An 11,272-nucleotide genomic window follows, 5' to 3' on the forward strand; every position below is an offset into this window, starting at 1 on the left:
CCCCCCCCCCGTTCTGTTGGCACCCCTAAACGCATGAACCTTAACCAGAAAAATCAAAACGCCTGATTTAAACCAAAAAAAAGTAAAGATTGGAGCTGCAGAGAAGGGGGGGGGCGAGGGGCGGACTGTCCCCACTGAGAGGCGAGGGGCGCACTGTCCCGATCGGGTGTGTGTGCCCGGTGAGTGCCCAGGGCTGCCCGTCCTGCGACGTGACGCCGGCCCGCGGGTGGACAGCTGGACAGTGACCGCGCCTGTTGGTCGACAGGAGGACCCGGCCGGCGCGCGTGCGTGGGTGAATCGATGGCCGTGAAGGACACTGCTCTACAGTCACGCCTGGGCCAGACCGCCGAGACCCTCGGAGGTCAACCTGCCCTTGGCTCGGTGTTGGGTTGAAAAGCGGAAGCTGAGGTTTTGCCTTTTGTTTGGATTCACACAAAGTTTCCTCTTTGGACGCCGTTGCATCCTTCATTTCATTGAATCGACTCACCCACTGACGCACCTATCTCTGTATGTGCGTGTGTGTTCCTACAGCGCTGACTCATGGTTCCATTTTTAACCCCCCACACCAGCGCAGTATTAAATTAAAAAAAAAAAAAGGCGGGGGTCCTCATGGCTTCCTTAGGGAACTTGGCCTGCCTCTGTCTAAAGAAACTGTGTTTCACTGTGCGTGGCTGATGCTGGCTCTCCCAGGAGACCCTCTCGCCAGTGTGCGCGCCCAACGGCAGAGGGCGGTTTGGTTTGGCTGCTCCGGTGCCTCAGAGCGGGCGGGCGGGGTGGGGGGCGCGGGGCTCAGCCATGCCGGCCTCTCCGGTATCCCACCCACCTGGTCAGGCTGCCCCTGTTTCTCTTATCTGCCTCAGAATGGGGGTGGGGGGCACCGTGAGTCCTGAGCACCGCAGACCCCAGGGCGCTGGCGACCGTGGAGCGGTGTTCCAGCACCGTGTGCTCTAAGCAGAGCGGTGCCCCACGCGGCTCAGGGCAAGGAGGTGGTCGTTGGGAGAGAGCCGCACCACCTGCCCTCCACAGGACAGCTGAAGGTGCTTGAAATCACCGTTGCGGTCTACGTGAGCACAATAAAAAAAAAAATGGCAGCCGACTTTTGCCCATCATTCGTTCCTTGGCACGGGAGTGCCCGGCCGTCCTCACTATACCTCAGGGGGCCGGCGTTCCTTGAGCGCCTCATTGACTCCACGTGGGCTGTGAGTCGTCGCCTCACAGCTGATGGCCGCGCCCTGCAACCCAGGTGTCCAACCGTGTCTGCATAAGCACCCCCATGACAAGGCTGCCGACCGCTGGCCACTACCGAGCTTCCCGCTCACAAGCGCCTTCTGTAGTCACAAGACAGACATGTGCACCGGGCGTCATAACTGCATGAGCACCGGGTGTCATACCTAGAACAGTTAGGAGTTCAGCCCGGGCAGGAGGCGTCATCCATAAGACACGGGACGATCGTGGAGCTCGAGTCCTCCATGAGCCAGGAGAACAAATCAAACAAAACTGAGAGACGTGCAGCCAAGGACTGGACTCCACGTGAACACCATGACCATGGTGTGCAGTCCAATAAAACTCATCATCCACAGACAGTAAAAGTACCCTGTTTCATATCCTCCAGGAGTACACGCACACGGGCAGCTGGCGGGGTCAACCCCCCAGAGAGGAGGGGCGTTCAGGTCATTGGGCTGGACAAGAGCACCCTGGTCACATCAGGGACATGAGACACAGGTGACCGTCCTGTTCTGCACACGGACACAGACAATAACAGAAATAGCTTCATGGGAGGACAATGCAGAGGCAGGGGAGGCCTGAGCAACAACCATCACGGAAATGGCGCTCATGGAACACCACAGGGATCCCCCAGCGCCCCGTGTCCAGGCCACCAGGAGAAGAGGGCAAACCCAGCTGACTCTAGAGCTGTACACATTCCCGGGCGGCAATCAAATGAACAGACCTAATCTCCACGGGGAGCGAGGACGCACAAAGGGACCCGTGGCCCTCATCCTAAAAATTGGACACGCTCCAACGCACCACAGGGACGGACACGGGGACAAGAGACGAAGCTGACAGAGGAAGACGATCAAAGGTGTTTCCAAAGGGGAGCACCTGCCGGCGACTTGATTAGACTTGAATGAAATCAGCTGGAGAAATTGGGGACCGGGCTGCCTCGGGCGGGGATTCCCTCCGTCGGCCCACCCGCGCCCCCTTGGCGGGGCGGGGCTCATCTGTGAGATCTGGCACATGCAGTTATTACCATGGGACCCCAAGCCTGACCCCATGGACCAACCCGCACCCCTAGACGGGCCTTACTGCTGGGGGCCGGTGCATAGTGCCCTTGGGTAGTTCGGCGTCTGTGGCTCTCACCCCACGCCCAATCACACATTCCTCGGGCTCGGAAACAACAAGGGGTTGACTGAACAAATGGGGAACGAGGATTCCGTGAGCTCACGGTGGAGGCTTCTTACCCTAAAGAGTGTCCAGCGTCCATTCGCCCCCACGCAGGGCTGCTGCCCGGGCATGGGCCCCCCCGGACAATGAGGGCCTGGAGCGAGTGACCTGGGGCAGGTTGGGCCTGGGTCCAGCTCCCCGCAGCGAGGGACAGCAAGCGGCTGCAGCTCTGGCAGAGGTTGGGATGACGTCCTGGAACGAGTGACCAGACACAATGGCCCCGCCAGGCGGGGAGGCTGCTGGGAGGGTCAGGAGCAGGACCTGGACAGACAGCTGTCACCATCAGCAGTGCCGGGCATTCACACTGGTAATGGCAGTTCTTTCCCTCTTTGCATTATAAAAGATCTTCCCTTTCCTCCTTTCATGTTGAGACTTGCATAAGGCAGGGGGAATTTTTTTTTTTGGCTTTGTATGTTACTTTTTTTTATTAACAGTTTATTTTTACATCATTTGTACATTTTTTTTTTCATCTCAATTGTCATCCCCGCGGGTTTCCCATCACCAAATCACCCGTGTGCCATCACCATAGTCCCGTGCATTTCCCTCCCCCCCCCCCCCCCCGTTTTTGACCCGATTCCCCACTCCACCCCCACAGAATGTCTCTGGTACATGGCTGTTCATTATTCTTGTTATTTTCTCGCCTGGTCCATTATACTCCTGCTATGAGTGAAACCATCCGGTATTTTTCTTTCTCTTTCTGGCTTATCTCACTCAGCATGATCTTTCCCAGCTCCATCCAAGTTGCTGCAAAAGACATGTGTTTCTCTTTTTTGGTGGCTGAGTAATATTCCATTGTGTATATGTACCACATCTTTTTTTTTTTTAAGATTTATTTATTTGCTCATACAGAACTGGGGTACAGGCCAGAGATGCGGAGGGTGAGAGGCTTCACCAGAGACAGAGTGGGGAGCAGAACAGGCAGATCCACGAGGTATACTGCTGGGGGGAGCAGCGGGCGGGTCAGGAGAGGTCTGCCGCGCTATGTGGTCACCTCTGGGGCAGGTGGGAATCGAACTCATGCGAAAGTGGCTTTAGCTTCTCAATGTTGTGCTTTAACCCGCTGCACCACCAGGGAGGGCCGTACCACGTCTTTTTTTATCCAATCATCTACTTTTGGGCATTTGGGCTGCTTCCATGTTTTTCCAATTGTAAATAAAACAGCAATAAACATGGGGGTACAAGTATCTTTTTCAATCAGTGTTTTTGTGTCTTTTGGGTAGATACCTTGGAGTGGGATGGCTGGGTCGTAGGGAAGCTCCATGTTGAGCAGTTTGAGGAACCTCCACACAGTTTTCCATAGTGGTTGTACTAGTTTGCATTCAGGGGGGAATTTTTGATAGATGAGTAATTACTGCAGAATTGCTTTAGGGAGAGAGAGTGTGGCATGTCTGTAGAGTGGTTTCCTTTCATCAGTGCTGGTAGCTCGCCTTTTAGCTGGTGACAAACTCCAGCAGTCACTCACCCCTTAGTAAGAAATAGTCCCTCAAGTGCCAGTCAGAGATCTGTTTGCTAGGCCGCAGAAGGAGCTGCCGCCTGCAGAGGGCGCCGGGCGCCACTAGTCAGCACCAACCGTGGGGGTGCAACTCCAGGAAATCCCCTGGGAAAGAGCCTCCCGCCCCCACCACCCCGGGTGGCCAGGACACTCCCCTTGCGCAGATATAAGGGCGGCAGCCAGAGGAGCTTCAGCACAGACTCACGCTTCCGCAGCGCCCGGCCCAGCCAAGAAAACGGTAGGACCTGAGCCAGGGTCTGGGAGGGAAGTGGGGTGAGTTTGAAAGGGCAAAAGGGATGTGGGAGCTGAGACCCGGACAGCACCAGCCCAAAGTCGCATTGGCAAGGTGGAAACTAGCCCCCCCCCCCCAGGCCAGGCCAGCTCCAGCACTGCCTCGCTGGGTGACCAGCAGGTGGGCTGGGGGGAAGGACCAGGCATGAGCCTCTCTCCGAACTCCCTGCTTCCTCCAGCATCTTGTGAGTGTCCAGGCAGCCAGGCGCGTCACCCACAGAAGATTGCCCCATCACCCACACTCCCAGCAGCCTGTATTCACCCTGACCTGAGATGGGGCGACTGGATGGGTTGACCAGACATCTAACCCTCCCAGGTTGTCTGGTTATATTGAGGGATGGGGTCCCCGGTCACCTTTGCCCTTGAGGGTGCCCCCGCACACCCTGGGGGCAGGCAGATGGGGGTTTCAACTCCGAGGGCAGCCACTGGGCGGGGCCTTACCCTCTCCCAGCATTAGGGGCTGAGCTCAGATGCACATCCCTGTACCCACTGTGACGAACTTCGCCTTACTGGACAGGAGGTAGAACGGAGCAGTAACTTGCAGTATGTAGCCCCTCCTGATGCAGCTGTCTGCAGCTCAGAGAGTGGAAAAGGACCCACCATTGCTGGGTCCTTATTTGTATGCTTGGGAGAGCCCTCTTACCCTCCCAGGAAAATAAACAGAGGAAGTGCCAGGTCCAGGTGACTGAGAGAGGGGGCTGTGGCTGGCTGGGCTGGGGCGCGGTGGCTGGGCAGCCGGGTCCCCCCCCCAGAGTGCCCAGCGCGCTGTGTTTCAGCCCCGCCATGGAGCAGCTGAGCGCAGCCAACTCCGCCTTCGCCTTGGACATGTTCCACACCTTGAGTGAAGACAGCCCCTCTGGGAACCTCTTCTTCGCCCCCCTGAGCATCTCCTCGGCGCTGGCCATGATCTCCCTGGGGACCAGAGGCAACACCCAAGCCCAGGTGTCCAAGGTCAGCAGAAGAGACAAAAGGACAAAAGGAGAGACCCCGCCCCGGTGTCTGGGGGGGTCGGTGAGGGAGGAGCGGCCTTTGGGGTGTTCCTGCACCTGTGAATCTGCTCTGGCTGGACCCACACCGCGGGGGGCACTTCCAGGGAGGCCAGCGCGTCCACTCGCTGCGGGCTTCCCCGTGAGTCCCCTCAGTGAGCACCTGCTAGGTCCAGGCACGCGTGTGACTGGTGAGGTTGGGGGCAGAGGTGGGGGTGCGGGCTCTGCGTTCTGGCTCCAGCCCTGGCGTGTGCGGGCCCAGCCTCCCCTGCGGGAACAGGCCTGTCCCGGTCAGCTGCGCCATGCAGACCTGCTGGGACGGACGCTGCGGGTCGCTCACTTCTGAGGGTGCGACGCCCAGGGCAGCCACTGAGCTGGAATGGTGGGGGACTGGCCTGCCAGGGGGCAGGTGGTGGGGTACTCTGGTACCCCAGAGCCCCCGCCCCTCACCGTGACCACGCTCGGGGGCCGTCTGGTGAGCAGACTGCATCCCCGGGGCCACAGAGGGCAAAGCCTGTGAGCGTTCTGTGACTCCACTGGTGCTTCTTCTTTGCGTTTGCTTCTGAAAAGGGGCCTCGCCGCTGCCCTGGGGCTCCCCGGGGACGGGGTGGCCCAGCCGGGAGCGTCCAGGAGCCTTCTGCTCCTTTCCCTGTAACAGGCCGCCACAGCACCAGGCAACATCCCTGTCAGGTGTATACCTGGACTTTGTACTGTTTGGGTTTGCTGCGGGTGTCTTAGAGCCCAGCCTCAGACAACCATAAAAGAACTCTTGATTTGCAATTGATAGGTAGGGAATTGGACTTTTGCCAAATATTATGTTTAAAGAAGAGTTTTAAATAAGGAGCTACTATTGTCGGTCTCTGGTGAATCCTCTCACTGCCCCTGCACCTCTGGCCTGCACCCTAGTTCTGTATGCATGAATAAATAAATCTTAAAAAAAAATATTTACTTTAGTAACCACTCATATTTGCAGGACTGGATTATAACCAAAAAAGTGATATAGAAACAGTGTGTGAAGTTGGGGTGACCGGGTCTCGCCACTGTAGGTTTTCTCCAAGGAAAGCTTACAAGGCCCTGTGCTGGGGCCATCAGAGCTCAGTCACCCCGACGCGTTCCTCAGGGGGAGCCCGTGGCCGGGCTCAGGTTATCATTTCAACGTCAGTGCTTATACAGATTGTTTCCCTCATTTTAGACCCTTCATTTTGACACGGTTGAGGAAGTTCACTTCAGATTTCAGAGTCTGCTCGCCGCGATCAGCAAGCGAGATGCTGGCCATGTCCTGAAACTGGCTAACAGGTTATATGGAGAGAAAACCTATAGCTTCCTCCCGGTAAGTGCTTTCTGCTGCAGTTCTCATATTCCCAGACAGTGTAGGCCCTTCCCCCAGCAAAATCAAGTCAGCTTAGATTTTTATAAATGTCAGAAAAATAATACATACTGAAAACACAGGACAAACCGTGTCTGCGTGAGCCTGTGAATTCTCCCTGGTCTCCTGGCGAGAGAGTGGACGCTGAGTCCTTTCAGGCCAGAATGACTCCACCTTTCACTCCTAAGAGCGATCAGTGTTGGTTCCTGTGAAGAAGTTAGGAAAGAATCGCCTTTTATACCATACCAAACCTACTGAAATGCATGCTTACAACGGTGAACAAGAATATTTGATTTTATATATTTTTTTCTCATAGGAAAAAAAAACATGACAATCTTAGAATCTTTATGAGGAAGCCGATGCCTTGAGGTCAATCTGTATGGCTTTTAAAGGTCTTAGAAAATGGCTTCAGTAGATAGTAAGAGTCATTCCTAACATGCTTTCTGTTTCGCAGGAGTTCTTAGCGTCCACCCAGAAAATGTACGGCGCCGAGCTGGCCACCGTGGATTTCCAGGGCGCCTCTGAAGAGGCCAGGCAGGTGATCAACGAGTGGGTCAAAGGGCAAACAGCAGGTAAGGGGGTGACAGGGCTGGTCTTCGCCCGGCCCTGCCTCTGCGTGTCCCCTCCCCACCTGTGGGGGTGTCCTCTCCCGCCTGCTCCCCGCCTCATCCTCCACGCTTCCCTTGGGGTGACTCCTGTCCGGTGCTGAGCACTTCCAGAAACAGGAATTCTTGACACGATTTAACGTGAGGAGCTAAATATTTCCCCCTTAATCCCTCAAAGGACACTTTAAATTTAAAGAGAGAATTGACTATAGAATAAAATGAATTAAAAGTGTACCAGAGACATTCTGTGGGGGTGGAGAGGGGAGTGGGATCAAAAAGGGGGGGGGAAGGGAGGGAAATGCATGGGACTATGGTGGTGGCACAGGGGTGATTTGGTGATGGGAAACCCGTGGGGATTACAATTGAGATGAAAAAAAAAAGTGCAAAATGATGTAAAAATAAACTTTTTAATAATAAATAAATAAAAAGTGGGGACACAGGGCCCTCCCTGGTGCTGCAGCGGGTTGGAGCGCAGCACTGCGAAGCCAAACCAAGCCACGGCCGCTTCAGCAGAGTTCGACCCCAGCCCCGGGGGTGACCCCAGGGCGCAGCAGACCTCTCCTGACCCGCCCGCTGCTCCCCTCAGCAGTGGGCTTCGTCGACCTGCCTGTTCTGCTCCCCGCTCTGTCTCTGGTGCAGCCTCTCACTCCCCCTGCACCTCTTTACCCCATTTCTATATGAAACAAATTCTTCTGCACTGGCTGGCCAGGCGGGGCAGCTGGCTGTGCTGGCCACTGTCCTCTGTCTCCCGGTCAGGGAATGACATGGGGCCTCCCAGACCCTGGGCTGTGTGAGGAGCGCCCAGTGTGGCTGGGGGTCCAGGGGTGCAGCCAGCCCCTCTGTGCATATCTGAGGGCTGCTGGCACTGGGGGTTTGGAGTTCTGACTTCCTCGTGACTCAGTGCTGTTATGCAAGATAATTTCTATAGCCATTATCAAACAAGATTCCTGGTGACCACTCTGCAGAAAGGGGGCGTTTTCCTGTTTTCTGCCATTACCACAGTAGATTGCTCCTGAAGTACAGGCCACGGGTTGGGGAGTTTGAGGCACTCCTCACCTGTCAGTTGGCGCAGACACACAGGGGTGTTTTTACCTCGACACCCTGTTGAATGGACATGAAATGGTGCATTTGACTGGCATTTCTGTGCTGATCAGTGTCAGTTTAGATTGGGAGTGCTGAGGTTGGATGAAATAACAATAAAACCTTTCCCATATCTCTTTCAGGGAAGATTCCGGAACTGCTGGCCGCAGGTGTGGTGGACAACCTGACTAGGCTGGTGCTGGTGAACGCCATCTACTTCAAAGGCACCTGGCAGGACGAATTCAAAAAGGAGGAAACCGAGGATGCCCCGTTCAGGCTGAATAAGGTGAGCCCAGGCGCTGTCAACGTGCCCTCTGCTCTACAGACGCCGATGGTGAGTGACCTGTGCTTCAACCTTTCAGAGAGACACAAAGACAGTGAAAATGATGTACCAGAAGAACAACCTTCCAATTGGCCACATCCAGGAGCTGAAGTGCCACGTGCTGGAGCTGCCTTACAAGGGCGGCGAGCTCAGCATGGTCATCCTGCTGCCCGATGACATAGAGGACGAGTCCACAGGGCTGGAGAAGGTGACGCGCCTGCCCTCCGTCCTCACCTGCCCTCTCCTGTGTGTGCCGCGAGGTCGCTGCTGGTTATGTTCACTGACGTCACCTCACTTCCCAATTCTCCCATAGTCCAGCGCATCACGCTTACTGGGGTGCTTGTTTACATTTCGGGGACTGTTGTCAACAGCATGGAGACCACGTAGAGACCAAGTCTGCATGTGAAGCTGGTCAGTGCAGGGGCTAACTCTATTAGACATTACTTCAGCTCTGTGTGGTTCTCGGACCAGCACGTTGATCAACGGATCAGAGTATATGTCACAGAATGAATAGAAGAAAACTTTTCCATTTTCCTTTCCACCACTCTGCCAATTAGCTAACGTGTATCATAGGCTTCACGGTAGTAATAAACCTCAGGGGCATCACAGATACCCGGTGTGATAGAGGATTAGTGAGTTCTGGGGAAGACGAGTGGGTATGTGGGTGGCCGGGAGGGTGTGTGCAGGGGGCGTGGTGGGTAAGTGAGCGGATAGTGGGTGGCCGGAGAGACGGGTGAATGGCTGTTTGCTGGAGCTGCTGCCAACCTCCCCTACTTGGGCCCTCGATGACACGGAACACAGCGCGCTCCCACTGTCCCCATTGCTAGAAAGAGCTGGCACAGAACAGGAGGAAACCGAGGAGCAATGACATTTGGGTCTGTTCTTTTCAACCATGCTTCAGTGCTTACCTCTATGTGATTGTTTTCTCTTTGCACATTCTAATTCCAGCTTGAGCAACACTTGACTTTGGAAAAGCTGCGTGAGTGGACCAAGCCTGAGAACATGGGTTACACAGAGGTGCGTGTCCGCCTACCCAAATTCAAGCTGGAAGAGAGCTACAGCCTCCAGCCCCTCCTGGCACGCCTGGGTGTGGAAGATCTCTTTACGCCTAGCAAGGCTGATCTGTCGGGCATGACAGAAGCCAGTGGCCTTTCTGTGTCAGGAATTATCCACAAGGCCTTTGTGGAAATGAGTGAGGAGGGCACGGAGGCCGCGGCCGCCACCGCTGCCCGCATGACTTACTGCTCCGGGAGGCCAAAGCCACAGTTCTTTGCCGACCACCCCTTCATCTTCATGATCCGCCACAACCCCTCTGGCAGTATCCTGTTCCTGGGCCGGGTGTCCTCCCCTTAGGCAGGCAGACGCCATGTACGGTCAAGCTTGGAGTTTTGTCATCTGACTTAGAACGCAGACGCAACTTCACCAATAAAGCTATGCACGGTCCAGAGCAAGTCTGTCATTTCCTCGGGAAGCTCTGCTGGGTCCTGACGCGCATGAAGGTTGCCTCAGGTTTCCTGCTTCCTCTTCCTCTGTTGGAAGCTCCAGGGTTGTGTTTGAAATGATCAGTTCAGGCAAATACCCCAGAGCTGTCGATTCTCCACTAAGCAGCAATCTGCGCATGCCCACAGCACACAGCAGCGTGAGTTTTGGGGGAGGTGAGGGGGGACACAGCCCAGAGAGAGGTGACCGCATGAGTGTCCCCGACCCGGATTATATTCCACGATTACCCACTTCATTGTTACTACCGACATAGGTCCTGTCCCTCTGGTGAGCCCCCCTGACCCCCCCCCAGCTCATGCAGCGCCTCCCCACCTCCCACCAGGGATTCTGGGGCTGACTCATCCCTCTTACACCGAAAGTAACTGCCAGTAGATCACGGATTTGGGCCTCCCTGGTGGCGCGAGGGGTATAAGTCTCAGCACTATGGAGCCAGCCACAGCCACTGCAGCACTGAGTTCAATTCCCGGTCGGGGAGCGACCCCCAGGGCGCAGCGGACCTCTCCTGTCTCCCCACTGCTCCCCTCAGCAGTGGATGCCAGTGGATCAGACTGTGGCCCCCCACTCTGTCTCTGGTGAATCCTTGTCCCCCCCCCCCACATAGCTCTGGCCTGCACCCCAGTCCTGTATGCATGAATAAACGAAAACACATCTTAAGTCAAATAGATCATGGATTTACATGTATGATACAGAACCATAAAACTGCTAGAAACCCAAGGGGACAGTCATCAGGACCTAGCACTCATGAAGAGCTCTAAGATGTGACCCCAAAAGCACACTGCAAGGGCGGGAAATCGGATAAATTTACATGCTAAACACTGACCTGTCTGCCCACCAGTGGGGTCACAGGGGAAGGCCCCCGCGCCCCTAGTGCTGAGATATCCACACTCTCACTCAGCTTTTGGCTGATAAGAACCCGGCTCAGAACTTAAAATATGCAAAATACACGTATTCCAGCAAGCTCAAGAACACACCGTGGGCCCCCAACCCAGTTCCTGCACCACAGGGACCCCGGGCTTGTCCCTGGAACACGAGCAGGCCGGTCCCGCCTGACCCTTCAGGCAGCTGCTAATCTAGGCCAGGGAGCCCCCTGCCCATTCACTGTGAGGGGACAGAGGAGGTCCTGGAGAGGGAAGTGAGGAGAGAGCAGGGAGGGGAGGGGTGAGGAGAAGGGAGGGGAGGGGTGAGGAG

General features: G+C 55.7%; 1 protein-coding gene across 1 annotated transcript; it reads left to right on the forward strand.

Annotated features, from left to right (window-relative positions):
* The first annotated feature begins 4,123 nt into the window (after positions 1-4,123).
* Positions 4,124-10,029, forward strand: LOC101625979 (leukocyte elastase inhibitor-like). The gene is made up of 7 exons (XM_004694989.2): positions 4,124-4,172; positions 5,002-5,176; positions 6,404-6,541; positions 7,032-7,149; positions 8,406-8,548; positions 8,625-8,792; positions 9,533-10,029. Exons 2-7 carry the CDS (start codon positions 5,009-5,011, stop codon positions 9,935-9,937), a joined length of 1,140 nt encoding a protein of 379 aa, XP_004695046.1. The 5' UTR covers positions 4,124-4,172; positions 5,002-5,008; the 3' UTR covers positions 9,938-10,029.
* Positions 10,030-11,272: the final 1,243 nt, after the last annotated feature.

The sequence above is a fragment of the Condylura cristata genome, unplaced genomic scaffold (genome assembly GCF_000260355.1).
Source record: "Condylura cristata isolate star-nosed mole 26May11 unplaced genomic scaffold, ConCri1.0 scaffold00052, whole genome shotgun sequence".
NCBI lineage: Eukaryota > Metazoa > Chordata > Mammalia > Eulipotyphla > Talpidae > Condylura > Condylura cristata.

Excerpts from the sequence above, each read along its gene's own strand:
- LOC101625979 (XM_004694989.2), top strand. The coding sequence starts at position 5,009 with ATGGAGCAGCTGAGCGCAGCCAACTCCGCCTTCGCCTTGGACATGTTC. Across the intron at positions 6,542-7,031 it reads AAACCTATAGCTTCCTCCCG|GAGTTCTTAGCGTCCACCCA; the intron begins GTAAGTGCTTTC and ends TCTGTTTCGCAG. Across the intron at positions 7,150-8,405 it reads GGTCAAAGGGCAAACAGCAG|GGAAGATTCCGGAACTGCTG; the intron begins GTAAGGGGGTGA and ends TATCTCTTTCAG.